This window comes from Heptranchias perlo, chromosome 26 (genome assembly GCF_035084215.1).
Source record: "Heptranchias perlo isolate sHepPer1 chromosome 26, sHepPer1.hap1, whole genome shotgun sequence".
Classification (NCBI taxonomy): domain Eukaryota; kingdom Metazoa; phylum Chordata; class Chondrichthyes; order Hexanchiformes; family Hexanchidae; genus Heptranchias; species Heptranchias perlo.
Window position 1 is genome coordinate 23,796,374 of NC_090350.1, and position 15,659 is coordinate 23,812,032.

General features: G+C 39.5%; 1 protein-coding gene across 1 annotated transcript; it reads right to left on the minus strand.

Annotated features, from left to right (window-relative positions):
- Nucleotides 1-1,685: 1,685 nt before the first annotated feature.
- Nucleotides 1,686-15,419, minus strand: LOC137342820 (UPF0500 protein C1orf216 homolog). Its single transcript, XM_068007006.1, has 3 exons — nt 15,352-15,419; nt 11,568-11,624; nt 1,686-4,433 (listed from the first exon to the last, which is right to left on the minus strand). Exon 3 carries the CDS (start codon nt 4,411-4,413, stop codon nt 3,589-3,591), a length of 825 nt encoding a protein of 274 aa, XP_067863107.1. The 5' UTR covers nt 4,414-4,433; nt 11,568-11,624; nt 15,352-15,419; the 3' UTR covers nt 1,686-3,588.
- Between the last annotated feature and the right edge of the window lie 240 nt (nt 15,420-15,659).

The following is a 15,659-nucleotide window of genomic DNA, read 5'->3' on the forward strand; positions in this document are numbered from 1 at the left end:
CCAACTTGCTTCTGCTTTTCCTTGCTGGCCATTTTATTCTTTGTGCTTTTGGTACATTCATGAATGTATGTAAGTGGCTGACTTCATTAAGGTGACAGAATCCATCACACTTGAAGAGGCAATGTCATCAGGAAATTCCACCTTGCAACTCTGAACTTCATGTATACAAAAGCTGGGCAATATGGTCAGTCTCAAAGGGGTAGCAGAAGCACAAGCCCACATACATTCAAAAAACTTTTCAATGAACATCACCTTCATAACAGTCTGAAAAGTGTTTACTCTATGCTTTCATTTCTTCCGTTACTAGTACTATGTCGTACATTGGTACTCTCACACTGATTGCTGTTTACATTCAGTACCTCCAAACCAGTAATTCTACAAATCATTGCTTGTCATTAACAGGTTAGTGACCAATGTGAAGCACATACAAATTGCCTTTATTCAAGTGCCTAGCGTTTAACTCTTTCTCTCGGATAAATGCATTTGGTTCACATAATAGTTTTTGCAATTTGCTAAATAAATTTGACCCTAGTTGGAATTTGATCAAGTTGTTCTAAGGTAATAGATCAGTCCTTTTGAAACAATTCAATCTTAGCAAAGTTAATATTAAGTGGATTCCACCATACACAGGTTTGAACAGATGTTTCTGGAAACTAGCTTTTGAAAAAGTCATTATCTATAGTGCATGTGTTAGTGACTGGGATTGGGCAGTGATTAAGTTAGCTCTATTTTAAACCTCTCACTAATAAAATGGCTGTAATGGAGGGTTCCAAGATGCCCACTGGTTTTAATAGATGACAAGAATAAATAGCAAACAAAAACAAGACAGCCTGGCAGTTGTACAGTGCTGCACTCTCAACCAGAGGGATTGAGTTCGAATACAAACTTTGATCTTTATTACTTGGCAACCCTTACTATACAAGCTTCTTGTCTGGACTGCTTCACAATGACTAGATAAATTAGATTTAAAGGGGGGGGGGGGTGGAGAAATAATTTCCAAGACCAGGTCCAACCTGCAGAAGTGCACCTTTAATTGATGGATGGATGGTGAACTCTGTTGGTTATCCTGTCCCACTCTGAAGGGTGAAGCATGGAAGCTAGTGGCAAGGATGGGGCATATAAAAGGAGAAGGGGAAAATTAATGGTAAAAAGTGGCACATCATTAATACCTTCCTCCTTAACTGTAAACTCAACCCTTTTCTTTTTGGCGAGCAACCACGTTTAAAACTAATTTTTGCAAGTAACAATGTATGTGATAAAAGAACAATTCAATTTTTTTTTCAAACTATTTTACGGATTAGTTTGGAACAGTTTTAAATATATTCTGTGTGACACTTAAACACAGCAGGAATATTACAGGTGTCACAATTGCTTAATATTTCCAAAGATGATAGGGATGCAAGACTTCTTTTTCAATGTTTTCAGGTTCATGATGCATCAAATTTACAAAAGTAATTTTGGCAATTACACTACAATTCTACCACATCCCACCCACGTACGCTGAGGTGTCACAGTAAATCAATCTCTGAGAGATAGGACCCTTCAGGCCTCATTAAAAATCAGGAGACAAATGCTAATAAATAACAGATTTATTTTAAATACTTTCAAAATTTGACAAACTTTGAGCAAAACTTTACATTTGCCGGAGCTCAGCATTGTATTTTTTGATGAACACATAGTGAATGGACCTATACACATATATAGTCATGATTACATAAAAATGGAACACTTTGATTTTTATTGTATTGCTCATTGCACATCAGATATTTCTATTAATCACACAAATCATGGTAATAACATAATCTATGAAATAAAGTTGTACTTACATTTCTGCAAACAATTGTTAACGAAGGTCTAAGGTCAAAACAAATCTGCAGTACATGTGGAATAATAGTTTCTTCTCTCAAATTGCTTGATAGTAAACATGGTGTTAGCTATTCTACTACAGAGCCATCATGTCTACATGACTTGTGTAAATGTATTAAACAAGCCAAAAAGAGGAAGGTTATCGTGCTCCAAGTTTGCACAGGGCCAGAGCAGCTCATTTCTTCTTTCAGTCCATTAGGTATATACAATCTCAGCAATGCGATATTCATCCTATGTAGTGCAATCTCAGCACACAGAGCTCTCTTATAAAGAACCCGTCTGTAATGTATTGTTCAGTTCATAATGCTTAGCTGCCCTGTGTAATGTGCCAGTCCATGCAGTTTCTGGTGTACAGCATAATGCAGTTTACAAATCTCTCCCATGAGATACTGGATACACTGCAATACTTCCATATGTTAATTTTTAATACAGTAACATTTTGTTAAAAGTTGAGAATCGGTTACATTGAATGCAGTTTCATATAGAAACAGAATACAATAATTTGATCACACACTTAAACGATACAATTAGAGTTTGCAAACATTGACATTATAACTGTTAAAGAACTCCAGTAGAAATTCTACATTTAAATAACAAAAATAAGACTTTGATTTGTCTCAGCTTAAGCAAAGCATATGAATAAAGAAATATTTCATGTATCAGCATGTTTCTCTAATTCTAATTAATAGCATTCAGTCTTTATTTTTAAAAATCCACCGATTAAATCTTAACTAATGAAAAGTGTCTATATGCTTCAAAAAATTATATTGAGCAAGCAAAGGGTTAAATAAACATAAATTATAGATAAACCCAAGATTTTTGTTAATAAAGCCAACAAAAGCTGGACTCGTGTCAGGAGTGTCTCACACGCTGGCATCGGACACCAGCCAACATCCTTGGCTCCTTGTATGATCCTCATGTTTTCTATTGGATAGCAATTGCAAATTGAAAATAATAGTTCTGTATCAGCATTACTGCATCAAAGTACTGTCATCGTAATTTCTTTATTAAGCGGCGTGAAGTTGTTAAAATAAAAGTATTCCATGTCACATTTAAAGGGACAGTAACATCTGTGGATTTGGTTTAACATCAAAGAGTATGTTTCATATAGTAAGATGTAAAAATAGTATACTATAACGTGGTAACTATATAATGTAATAGCATGATATTCTAATATAACCTTCTTAACTGGAGATAGTCTTCCTAGATCATACAGGAAAAAAACAGAATGGTTTTCTTGGTGTGAGCTAGACCATCATGGGTCTCAGTGCAGATCAAGTGATGACCACACAACACTGACTCTTTAACTGGATGTGGCAAGTTACGAAATTAACCCTTTCACTGCTGGTTCCTAAAGTTTTTTTTTTCTTTGCAGCTTAGAAAGCATGCTCAGAAACAGGGGGCTTGCAGTTCAAGAAGCTGCAAGAAAGGGGAAAAAAAATATATCCACTCCCCCCGCCAAACAAAATACATTAAAGGTGCTCACACTTTCCATCTTCGAAAAACTGGGCATCTAAGATGAATCAATACTTATGCCTTGAAGCACACTACCATCATAGTCTGACTTGCTATTAAATCTGATCAACAGTCAGTGTAACTACAGTAAAGAAGGTAAAGGTATTTTCTGATATTATGATTATAAATCTATTCTGCTCCTTTCAAAATATTTTTTGTCAGGCCCAAAAAGTTGTAATTTGACACATCTGTTGTCTTATGTTATTGCTAGATGACACCTTGCTTGATGTATTTAAGCAGCTCTTTGCGGTTGTTCAAGATGGTGTCATAACTCTCCTGCAGACGGTTTTGATGGTCCATTACTTTCTGCTGGAGATTGCGGATCCAACGCAGCAAGGCCAACCGCCGGTACATGTTCACCTGGGTTTGGTGCTTTTCCTTCTCTTGTTCTTTGAATCTTTGTTTCTCTTGAAGACTCTGGACTGCCTCAAGTAGTGAAGGCAGTAAGGAGTCTGCAGCAGGTGGAGTCCCTGGAATGTTTTCAATCTGGGTTTCTGCAGCTCGCTGCCACAGATCAAGATTATCTCTGCTAACAGTTCCAGTTGCCTCCCAGATGCTTCCTTCGCCGCTGTCTGGACTTTCAATACTTAGGCAGCTGCTAGAATAGCCGTTGTCATCTGAAGGAGAAACAGCAAACTCTTCACAATCCTTAGCCATGCCAGACTTGCTGGTGTGGCCCATCTCAGCTCCTTCTGGTGGGATTCGGACATTCTCTACAGAGAGTGGTCTGATTCGGCCCGATTCCAAACTTGGAGATCTTATCACTGGGAAACAATTGCTGATCTCTTTCTCCACTTGTAAATCTGGTTCACTTTTTAAATTGAGGCTGTTCCTGAATGTGGTCCCATCCGACTGAAGCTGGTCAAAGTTTTCATTCTTGTCGTACAACTCTTCCACAAAATTAAAATTCTTGTCCTGTTTGGCTTCTGTAGCACTGATGGCTTGATTTCTCATTTGAGGGTCAAGTGTCCCATTGCAAAACAGAGGGTTTGAAGAAATTTCATGGGCCTGCAGCTGCTCAACAGCAAACATATTGATTTTGCTTTACAAAGCTGAAAAAAATGGTGATTACAGAGAAATTTAATAGAACCATATTACTAAACATCAAAGTTACTCCAATGAACGCTGATCATTTGTAACTTAGAGCAAGATATTGAAACATTAATAACTGTAGGTTAACAAAGAGGACATAACAAAAGAAAGACTTGCATTTATGTAGTGTATTTTATCACCTCAGGACATCGCAGAGAGCTTTACAACCAATGAAGTACCTTTAAAGTGGTCACTGTTGTAATGTAGGAAATCATGAGGTTAGAGTGGTCATATTTTCACTGGTGAGTTAGGTCAGCTTCATTGGTGCTGATAATTATCAGAGCTCATTGCTGTCTATGACATATTCTATTTAGACCACATACTTTTGAACAAATTAATGTTTCAATCCAAAAACGCACAGGCAAAATAAACTCTCTCCAGTTCCCAGACCCCAGGCAAGATATAATTCAGAGTGGCCTACTGGAGCAAAGGGCCTTTTTTTTTGCTTCATGCTGAAGAGTGCACGAATGTCTATTAGTGGGATAGCAACAATTTTTGGCATTGAAGCAGACTGTAGGAAGCGATGTGATGTTATCTTGATTCCCAAAAAAAATTTGACAAAATTCTGCACAAAAGACTACTATTTAAGCTTAAAGCATTGGAAATTTAGAGCAAGCTTTGGGAATGGATAAGAAAAAGCATAGGAAGCAGCAGGTAGATGCTAGAGGGGGTGGGGGTAAGGGAGTGCTGAGTGGGGTGAACCAAGGTTCAATGTTGAGACCTTTATTGAATACTATGTGGCCTGACCAGAGCACTGTTCAGTTTGAAAATGAGTTTCTTTGACTCCATTGTTTTGGCTACTTACCGTAATAAGTTGGATTCAAATCAAAGCACTTTGGTCAAATTCACAGTCAATATCAAACTCGGAGAGGCAGTTGATCTGAGGAGGTAGCTCAGGAAGTACAAAATGAGCCAGGCAAATATGTAAGTGGGCGGAACAATGCCAAATGCAATTCAATATGGACAAGTTTAAAGTACTACACATCAGAAAGAATGGGCAACATAAGTACTCCATGGATGGTGCTGAAATAGCAAAAGGTGAAGTTGAAAGAGATCTAAATGTTTTAGACAACTTGATGTTCAATATGTCGAAACATTGTGGATCAACAAACAAAGCAAATAGAATGCTGATCTACACAATCAAAACAGTAGAGTAAAAGTCAAAAAGAAGGCATAGTGGAACTGTATAATTCCCTGGTCAAACCCCACGGTTTCCAGTTATGGTCTCCCAGATACAAGGGAGAGATTCATGCCCTGGAGGCTGCTCAGAGAAGAGCCATGAAACTGACCTGTAGTGTCAGAGGACCAAGTTATAAGGAAAGACTGGAGAAATTTAAGCTTTTCAGCCATGAAAGATGGTGACCGATGTATAAGGTAGTAAATTAAATAGAAAAGGTAGATCCAGAACATTACTTGAAACCAAACTGTGACAAAAGGACAAGAGCACACAAGTTCAAACTAGTACAATGCAAATTCAGGACTGATGTCAGTTAGTTCTTTACACAAATAGTGTCAACACATAAAACAGACTACCAGTTAGAACTCTGGATTCACTTAAGAAACAGATGGGAGCAGGGAGAGGAAGAACGGAAAGGTTTTTATGGAGGGATGAGCTAAGAAAGCCTGGATGGTTTTCCTTATTTGTATTTGTATTAACTTGAATTGTGATCACAGGGCCTAAAGGACACGTACAAAATCTTTAAGCCTTAAGTAAGGCCAGAGGTCAAGAGAATGTTCTTCTCCAGAGTCGTAGATAACCATGGAAGAGACTTCCATTAAAAGTAATTAACTCTTTTCTGAGCTTTCTCTAATACATTAATATCCTTTTGAAGGTAAGTTGTCCAAAATGGCACACAATTTTCCAAATATAGTCGTGGCATTGAACTGTTCTAGATTAAAATAATCTGTGTTGACCTTTCAACAAATGCACTCAAAACTCATCCCAGGGCTTGATTAACCTTAACAGCCTCACAATGACTGGTCATTTTACTATGGTGATTAATTACATCCACATTTTCCTACTTTGCCAACAAAGCTCATCCATGGTGTGGGTTTCAAACTTACTGAACCAATGGGCATGATCTACAATAAATTCCATTTGCTATTATTTAACTTGCCTATTTAATTTGTCTGGATCTCTCTGAATGCCATTAATATTGCCTGTACTGGTCACCTAGCTGCAGTTCGATGTTATCAGTAAATTTATGAGTGTCATTGAAAGTGCCCTCCAAGGTATTGTTCATCAGTAGCATAATCAGCAAGGGAGCTAGAGCAGACTGTAACAAAACTCCAGACTCAGTGCTCCAAGTACCTTCTGCCTATTGTTAGGCCAATGTTCAATCCAGCCAGTTCAATTTGTAATTTATTCCATGCATCTTAATCTCTGAAAGGCCTTAGTTACGGGCTTTTATCAAATACTATTAGAAAATCCATGTAAATTCATTTAACGGCCTCATCCACTAATTTAATTATCACATCAAAGATAAAAGTATCCCTTATGTCATAACTGAATACTGATTCTATCCTGTAAAATACTGGAGGAACTTCCCATTACTGCTTTAGATGAACTGGACTTTAATTTCCTGATTTCCATGTCACTCCTTTTAGAGTCTGCCAGCATCATCTGTGCTCCAATCATGTTATATCTGTGGCAACAATAGGAATGTTTGCCTTTAGTTTCATAACTAAATAGCTAGGGTCTAAAATGGAAACAATCCTCTTCACTAGATACAAAATGAAAGACAGACTGTGAGAGAGGGAAGCGCTTTTTCAGTTAAGATATTGCTACTTTGATGCTGGGGCGACATGCTTAAAAAGTTAATGGGTGTAATGTTATGTCAGATGAAAATGTAATTTCTGAAAGGGTGTCAAAACAAGCAGAGTATTATGATGAAGAAACTGGCAGCTACAAACCATTATCCCTTTGTGTGAAGACTGTCAATATTTTGTTTGCTTGGCTACTTCAAACGAAATGGCTTTACATAAAAAAAGTTCCACAAGTTAAATATCCCAGTTCTGGCTGCGAGTCTTCAGTTCTGGTACAGATGTTCCAAACTCCATGGGCACATGTGGCTCACATATTCTACATATAAATTCTTATCTTGAAAGACTGCAGTTGTGTACCAAGGAAAAAGATGTGGCTGATTTGTCCAAAGGAACTGTTACTCTCTAAGAAGCTGTAAAACGGTAGCTTTCAGAAAAGGGTATGCTCTTTTGTGGACTGATCTAGTTCTCTCATATAAGTAATTTGCTGAGATCTTTTCACTTCTGTGGGTCATATATCTATAAGTAAAACTAGAATTCTTTTGTCCTCTCAGTTGGACAAAAGATCCCAAAGCACTATTCTCAGAAGAGCTGGGGAGTTCTTGGTGTCCTGGCCAAAATTTAACCTCAACAAACTCCACCAAAAACAAATTTTCTGGTCATTTATCTCATTACGGTTTGTGGGACCATGCTGTGTGCAAATTGGCTGCTGTATTTCCTTACATTACAATGGTGACTACACTTTGAAAGTATTTAATTGACTGTGAAGCACTTTGAGACATCCTGAGTTTGTGAACGGCACTGCATAAAAGCAAATTCTTCTTTTTCTTTCAATTGTAGTTCAGCCTCTACAAAGTGGTGATGCTCTTCCTTCTTCTAAGGTGATAGCTAACAATGTGTGATTCTCTCGATTACTTTAATCCGGGTTAGTTATTACACCTGGTTTCCTTGAACCCAAAGCAGGCAGATAATCAAGATGCAGATTTCAGCTTATAAGAAACTCTGCTCATGAGACTGTTACCAAGCCAATTACGCAGGTAAAGGTGTTGGAAAGAAGACTGGATTGTAGCAATAGCATTTAAGACTTAAAAAAATAAACAGTTCATTTGATTAGGGAATTTACTATGAAATGGAGTTCCAATTATTATAGGTGTCATGAAATATCTTAATAGAAGTGCATTCAATTCCTTGTACAAGCATTGCCAGCATACACCTGCACACAATGATGACCAAATTATTGCCTGTAGATATAACATGTACGTCAGGTAACTCAAGCCAATGCATTTAATTCTATTGATGATGGTGGTGGTGGTGTAGCATAGAATGAGATTTCATAGATCCATTCATTGAAGTATTTTCTGCCTCCAACAGTCAAGGGAAACTACAATAACAAAATGTTAAATAAGATCCACTGAGTGCAACATCACATAGGGCTTCTTGCAACCTGGTGGCGTGCCATGGTAACAGATCTTGTTTTATTTGGGTCCCAGTGAGGCACCATAGTAACAGGATGTGTCTAACCACTTCACAAGGCACTAACACATACTGCTTTTTGGAAGCCAAATCAAGCTCGAGCATAAAATTAAAATATCACCTGCAAAAAGTTTACAACAACTGAAACAAATTGTCCAAGGATATAAATCAAATACCGCACATTTGTGGCATTCTGACCGGTTCCCTTTTGTTGCTCCTGCGGTATATGAGCAGCTCAATTGTCAATTATTTTCTGCCTCTTACAGATGACCAGATAACATCTGCATTGCTATCAGCATCAACTAGAGGACAAGGAAATATAAGATGTAAAATAGTCGTGATTGAATATGAAGTGATAAGTGATTATAATTCTCATGCTGAGTTTTGACTATTTTGAAGACTAGCAGCCAGAACTGGAATATTTAACTTGTGGAACTTCTTTTATGTAAAGCTATTTCCTTTGAAACCAAGAAAGTTAATGCAAATATCAGCTCCTTTGATCAATATTTTTATATTCTTGTAACAATTCTTAGATATAATCCTCTATCGTGGAAGAACTGTACCCAATGATGCCAGATAATGGCTTCTTTTATGGAACATTGCCATACTTCAAGTAGCCCAGGGCAGTCCCATAACCTCTGAAGCCAGAGGCCATTTTCATGGTCTATGTCATATATTTTATTGGTCTTCAATTTTGATTAATTTATCTCATTCAACCAGCAGTACTGTAGTTTAGATAAAAGTCGCTGGCAACCACGTCGTGGTAACTTTTAGTCACGTTTTCCTCTTTATTCAAAAAATGGGTTAAATGCCCATTGTTCATAGGCTTTTACAACCAGAAAATAAATTGTTAAGTGTGGGAAATTTTACAATGGACGACATCATGCAAAGTTGATTTCACTGCAGGTCCTTGTAGACTTTATCATGAAAAGGCGTGATGTGGCCCTTTTGACCTGGGAGAAAGGTGCATAAACACGCTCAAGAGGCAGCTTGTACGCCAATACAACACAGACAATGTGGCCTCCATGTTAGCTACTGAGAGATCCTGGCAGGAAGTCCGGACGAAGTTCCACATCTCAAGAAACAGCAACAAGGTAATGCAACAATATTGTAAAGTAGCAGTACAGGATTGATATGGAGATGAAGGAAAGTTGTGGTTGCCAAGGCAGCTGATTTTCTTGCCATACATCACTGCCTGGGGTAGTTTGTGCTATGAATGGTGCACTCCCTATGGTCTGTGTCCCTGCCAACCTCTATAACCTGTACTATAAGATATGGTCACTGCACCTTGCCAGAAAACTCTTTTCAGCTGACTAATGCCAGACCTGCTTTGGAGTTCAATGCTCAACTTTTCATTCTCCCTCCTGCCCCCCAGCCCCAGTCAATTCTGTTCAGGGTTTCTCATGAATGACCTTTGACAAGGTCTTATGAGGTAACAAGCTTCTTTTTTTCCTACTTGCTAATTTTCGGTTGGAAGCACACCTCAGAGTGATGGTACAAACTGCTTTCATAAAGATCTCATAAATATTAACGCACAAAGGAAAACATGGCCCCCGGTCTTTTCAGATATGCCTACAGAATTCATTGTGACACTTACTTTCTGAAATTCAGAGCGCTACTCTTCTAGGAAAAAAAAACAAGATCACAACATTGTGAAACGAGCGATACAAAGCAAATTTATCTGGCTTGATTAACCACATTTCCATTTACTGTCTTCTGGCATCGATACCAGGAAAAGCTGTTGTAAAATAAGGAAACAGTGTGAGAAAAAAGCTAGAGTTCAAATTAAATGATTGATTTGGCATCACCTCAAAACATCATTAAAACAATTTTTAATGCGAACACCAAGAAAAAGTAAGCAGGGAAGTGAATAGCAGCTCAGTAAAATAACTGCAGGTAATACCAACCTGAAAATATTAGCAATTTTTTTCACATCAGTAATTTATTTGCAGTGTGAAGGGCTGAAAAGATGGGAAATACAATGGGAGAGGATAATGTGTTATGTTGTATACCAGCTTTTATCCACGCCTACTGCCTCATAGTGACCTACCTCTGCATCTTTCTTCAACTCTAGTGTCTTTACGTTCTATCATGTATTTCTTATAATGCAAGTGCTGGAAGCATTACACTAATTTAAGACGAGATCTATACCTGTGATCCTTTCATTCCATGGGATAGTTGTACATAGATTACCCAACTGTTATCTATTCAATAATTATCAACTCCCTAAGTAATGAATCCATTGTTGAATTTCAAACATGGGACAACACAGCCATTTCAATGACTACGTTGTATGTCAAATTCAGGGATGGCAGAGTGGAGTTTCTTGCTAGAACATTCATCTCTTCTGACTTTTTTCATTTTAATGATGTAAAAGGCTAATGTAAAGGTAAGGTTCAATTATACTTAGTCATAGGAGCACTGGGCAGAATGTTTAAACAAGTCCAAGGGACACAGCTGAAGATTCAAATGCAAATTCTCAGCAAGTATATCTGAGTTTTAAAATCTTGTGTAGTCACAGGATTAATATTGACCTCACACTGATCGAATAACTTTCAGTTAGCCTATCTCACTCAGCTCTTCTAATTCTTCACAATCCACTTTTGCTCAAATCACATAAAGCTTCTCTTCAAGAGGTTTTTTTAAACAGTATAATGGCTACTGTTTTTAAATGGAGGATACATATCAGACCCAACCAAAAGACATGTAAGCGACAAATCCGTATGTTATGAAGTCAGGTCCAGCAAATGGATACATATTACTTCCACTGAATCCCAATGTATTTTCAGTCTATATAACAGAAATAATAAATTCAAAATGGTTATAGAAAAAAAGAAATAAATGTGAGGCAGGCTTACCACAAGGGTGATGAATTGATTACTGGTCTCGGGAGCTGTGATTACTGGTCTTGGGAGCTGTGATTGGATGTCAAGAAGACACAATGCCATCACAAGTCAGCAAAACAGTGTAGAAACTGCTTTATTTTTCTAATTTGTCAAAACATGAGGCATTAGTATTGTCAGTTCCGGTCCCAAAACTATATAATATATAGTATAGTGAAGTCTACATGTAGGTGTGTTGTCCAGCAAGTAAAAGCTCCTTTTCTCTGTTCAAATATTAAACATTTCCAGGGGTAAATTTTTTGTGCTTATCAAGGTGAGGAATAAGATAGCTGGGGAATAGAAGAGACTTCCTTTTTTTGCACCAGCATCAGCATTTTGCCACCAGTCGCTGCTTTTAAAAAAAATCTTTATAAAATGTTTGTACCAGTTCCTGTGTTTTTTTTAAAAATCTTTATAAAGTTGTGTTTAAAAAACTCACCCAGATTTTAATTCTAATTTATTTTTCTGCTGCTGTTTTGGAAGTTTAAGCAGTCAGCAAGTTGTATTATACCTACATACAGAACAAAAACTGTTGTATGAAAATTATGTCTCACAAATGTCATCTCATGGGCTGAACAATGAGCCCTTGGCATAGTGTCTATTTTCTCATCACACTCATCACAATTGACTTGTGGTCATGATTATCAATATTTAAGGTAGTTTTTCAATAAATAGATTTTTTGAGAGATTTCAGCATAGGAAAATAAATTAATACACGGGCTCAAGGGGAGACCATTTCCTACTGCTGATCTCTCAAAATTAAGAAAATAGACACATAGGTATAACTCAAAAATTAAGATAATCTTGTCTTATTTTATTTTTAAAGTTTCAATAAACCTTACTTCTGATGAGTTGCTTGGGTTCTTACCCATTGGCCTTAGAATTTGACTTTTTGTTTTTAAAATATCAGGCTGATTTTTATGAAATAAAAGAGACATGGATGAAATCTAATATGCTTCATGACCTTTGCAATTATTTTGAGGTTATATATCCAACGGTCTGATTTGTGTGCGAATGGTAAGGTTACTGCCTGATTGTTGGAATGGGTTTAGCAAGCCCCTGTCAGGTAAAAGCATTTTCCATTTGGTGCTCACATTGGTGGTGACAGCTTACTGTCAGAATAAGATAATTGGGGGAGGGGGGGAGGATAGCAGCATTACCACTACTTCTGATTTTGAATTTTTTGCCAATTTCCTCCCCCCCTCCTAAAGTCAGCACTCTGGGATATTTGGCATCTACAGAAAGTGCTGAAATGTTGGACAGCGACAATCTCTCAAACACTATGGTCAACATATTAACACATACACATTTGTTGTCCCAAACGTTATATTCTTTTTTGTTTAAATTTATATTATTATGGTGCACTGTTGTCCCCGTAGAGCTGAGGGAGATTAACGATGGAGGATGGAATGGAGCACCATCCCACTTTAGACCCCCAGATGAGATATCCCTCCAACATGCTCCCCATGCAAATTTCTGCCTAATAACATGAATGGGTAGAGAATCATGGGCTGCGGGTCAGGGTCAGGAGCTGAAAATCTCAGCCGCAGTTTCAACATTAAATAGTAATGATGAACCTCAGAGTGAAGCACTCTTCCCCAGAAATGTACTTTAACCCTTTACTCGCCAGTGTAAATTATGTCCATTTCCCACACCAGCCATCCTTGTGGCATTTCTCCATGAATGGCCAATTTGTGTCAATCTGTGGTCAGTTTTGTGCTGTGGGGCCCATAATTACAGCCACCAGAGAGATTCATCTCAGTAGTCTGGACTGGATGAGCATAATTTTCTGTATCTAAGCTCATTAAAAGAAATAGTTGCCCCAAGAATTGCTTAGATCTCTCCAACAAACTAAATATTTATTTGGCCTGATATTGCTTAACAATCAAATTAGCCCATGTGATTTACAAGCTGACCCTCGTGGTAATTTCAAAGGCTGTTTTTCCATAGTTCTTTTATTTTGTCTGCTGATTCAAAAGAGTAATCATTTTCAAGCTTCACAGCTAGTAGCAATGCTGAACTCTTTTACCCTGCTCCACTTCAATCAAAATCAACTGTTAGACACCCTTTGCCCATTTTCCACCACTACCCCTTCCCCACAGGAATTCCACTCCCATTTCTCTTCAACAATATCACTCACAGCACCAATTATATTTGCCTTACCTCCTGCACAAGTAGTTGCCTGTAGCTATAACACCACATAGCTCCTGCTCCATGAATACCTCCTGCAGCATTAGTAACTGTCCTCCCACCATCCCCTTCCCCTTTAGTAACTGTCCTCCCACCGTCCCCTTTAGTAACTGTCCTCCCACCGTCCCCTTCCCCTTTAGTAACTGTCCTCCCACCATCCCCTTCCCCTTCAGTAACTGTCCTCCCACCGTCCCCTTCCCCTTTAGTAACTGTGCCCTCCCACCGTCCCCTTCCCCTTTAGTAACTGTCCTCCCACCGTCCCCTTCCCCTTTAGTAACTGTCCTCCCACCATCCCCTTCCCCTTCAGTAACTGTCCTCCCACCGTCCCCTTCCCCTTTAGTAACTGTGCCCTCCCACCGTCCCCTTCCCCTTTAGTAACTGTCCTCCCACCATCCCCTTCCCCTTTAGTAACTGTCCTCCCACCGCCCCCTTCCCCTTTAGTAACTGTCCTCCCACCGTCCCCTTCCCCTTTAGTAACTGTCCTCCCACCGTCCCCTTTAGTAACTGTCCTCCCACCGTCCCCTTCCCCTTTAGTAACTGTCCTCCCACCATCCCCTTCCCCTTCAGTAACTGTCCTCCCACCGTCCCCTTCCCCTTTAGTAACTGTGCCCTCCCACCGTCCCCTTCCCCTTTAGTAACTGTCCTCCCACCGTCCCCTTCCCCTTTAATAACTGTCCTCCCACCATCCCCATCCCCTTTAATAACTGTCCTCCCACCTTCCCATTCCCAATGAGTATTTCCTGCAATCTCCCCCCACTTCCTTTGGCACTTTGACTCTTGCCCCGTCCTTACACTCCCCCACCCCACTATTGCACTCCCCCCATTATTGCACTCCCCCACCCCACTATTGCACTCCCCCACCCCACTATTACACTCCCCCCATCATTACACTCCCCCACCCCACTATTACACTCCCCCCATCATTACACTCCCCCACCCCACTATTGCACTCCCCCCATTATTACACTCACCCACCCCACTATTGCACTCCCCCCATTATTACACTCCCCCTCCCCACTATTGCACTCCCCCCACTATTACCCCCCACCCCACTATTGCACTCCCCCCACTATTACCCCCCCTCCCCACTATTGCACTCCCCCCACTATTGCACTCCCACTATTCCTGACCCCAGTTAACTACAATTCTCCCCCCTCCCCGCACTCTCTCCCTACCTAATGCTCAGCTCCCCTACAGGCTGCCCCATGACTGCGACAGATTTAAAATAACACAGCTCTGTAAAACAAAAACAAGGCTAACCACCGTCTCAACCCTTCATTATTTTAGCGCTGAAGACTTTTTGAAACAGTGCGAGGAGGAATTTAAACAAAATCCACGATTCCGGTCTCCCATCACCGCAATAAAATCCGCACATGTTCCAAATACTTTCCATCTGTGATATCCAAATCAGATCTGGGCTTCGCCTCAATAATAAATTCCTTCCTTCGCAGATTAAACTCTCCCCATCCACAGATAAAAGAAACCCTACAAACCCGGCTCTAATCTCACATGGTTATCACCAGGATTTATATTAGTTATTACTGCGGGTTTATACAATGACATGACTGACCTGCCGTCCAGGAAGGTTTGTCGCTGTTTCTTTCTGTTCAGGTCGGATCGCAGCCTTGATCAGTTGCAGGGAGCGGAAATACATCACACACCAACCTCACAACGTGGATAACCCGTTGCATATACACAGCGCCAGCTCCGTCACTGAAAGCCTACACAAGAAAGCGTCCACAAACACCGGGACCATTTATCCATCACTCACTCAGCACGACACAGGAAGAACCAGCCGGGGCTGTACACCAGCTGCAGCACATTAGACATAACACAATACCTGAGGCAGCATCCACTAGCACAGAACCATGCACCAGC

What these genes read in the sequence shown, in the direction of transcription:
- LOC137342820 (XM_068007006.1), bottom strand. Translation starts at nt 4,413, where the DNA reads ATGTTTGCTGTTGAGCAGCTGCAGGCCCATGAAATTTCTTCAAACCCT.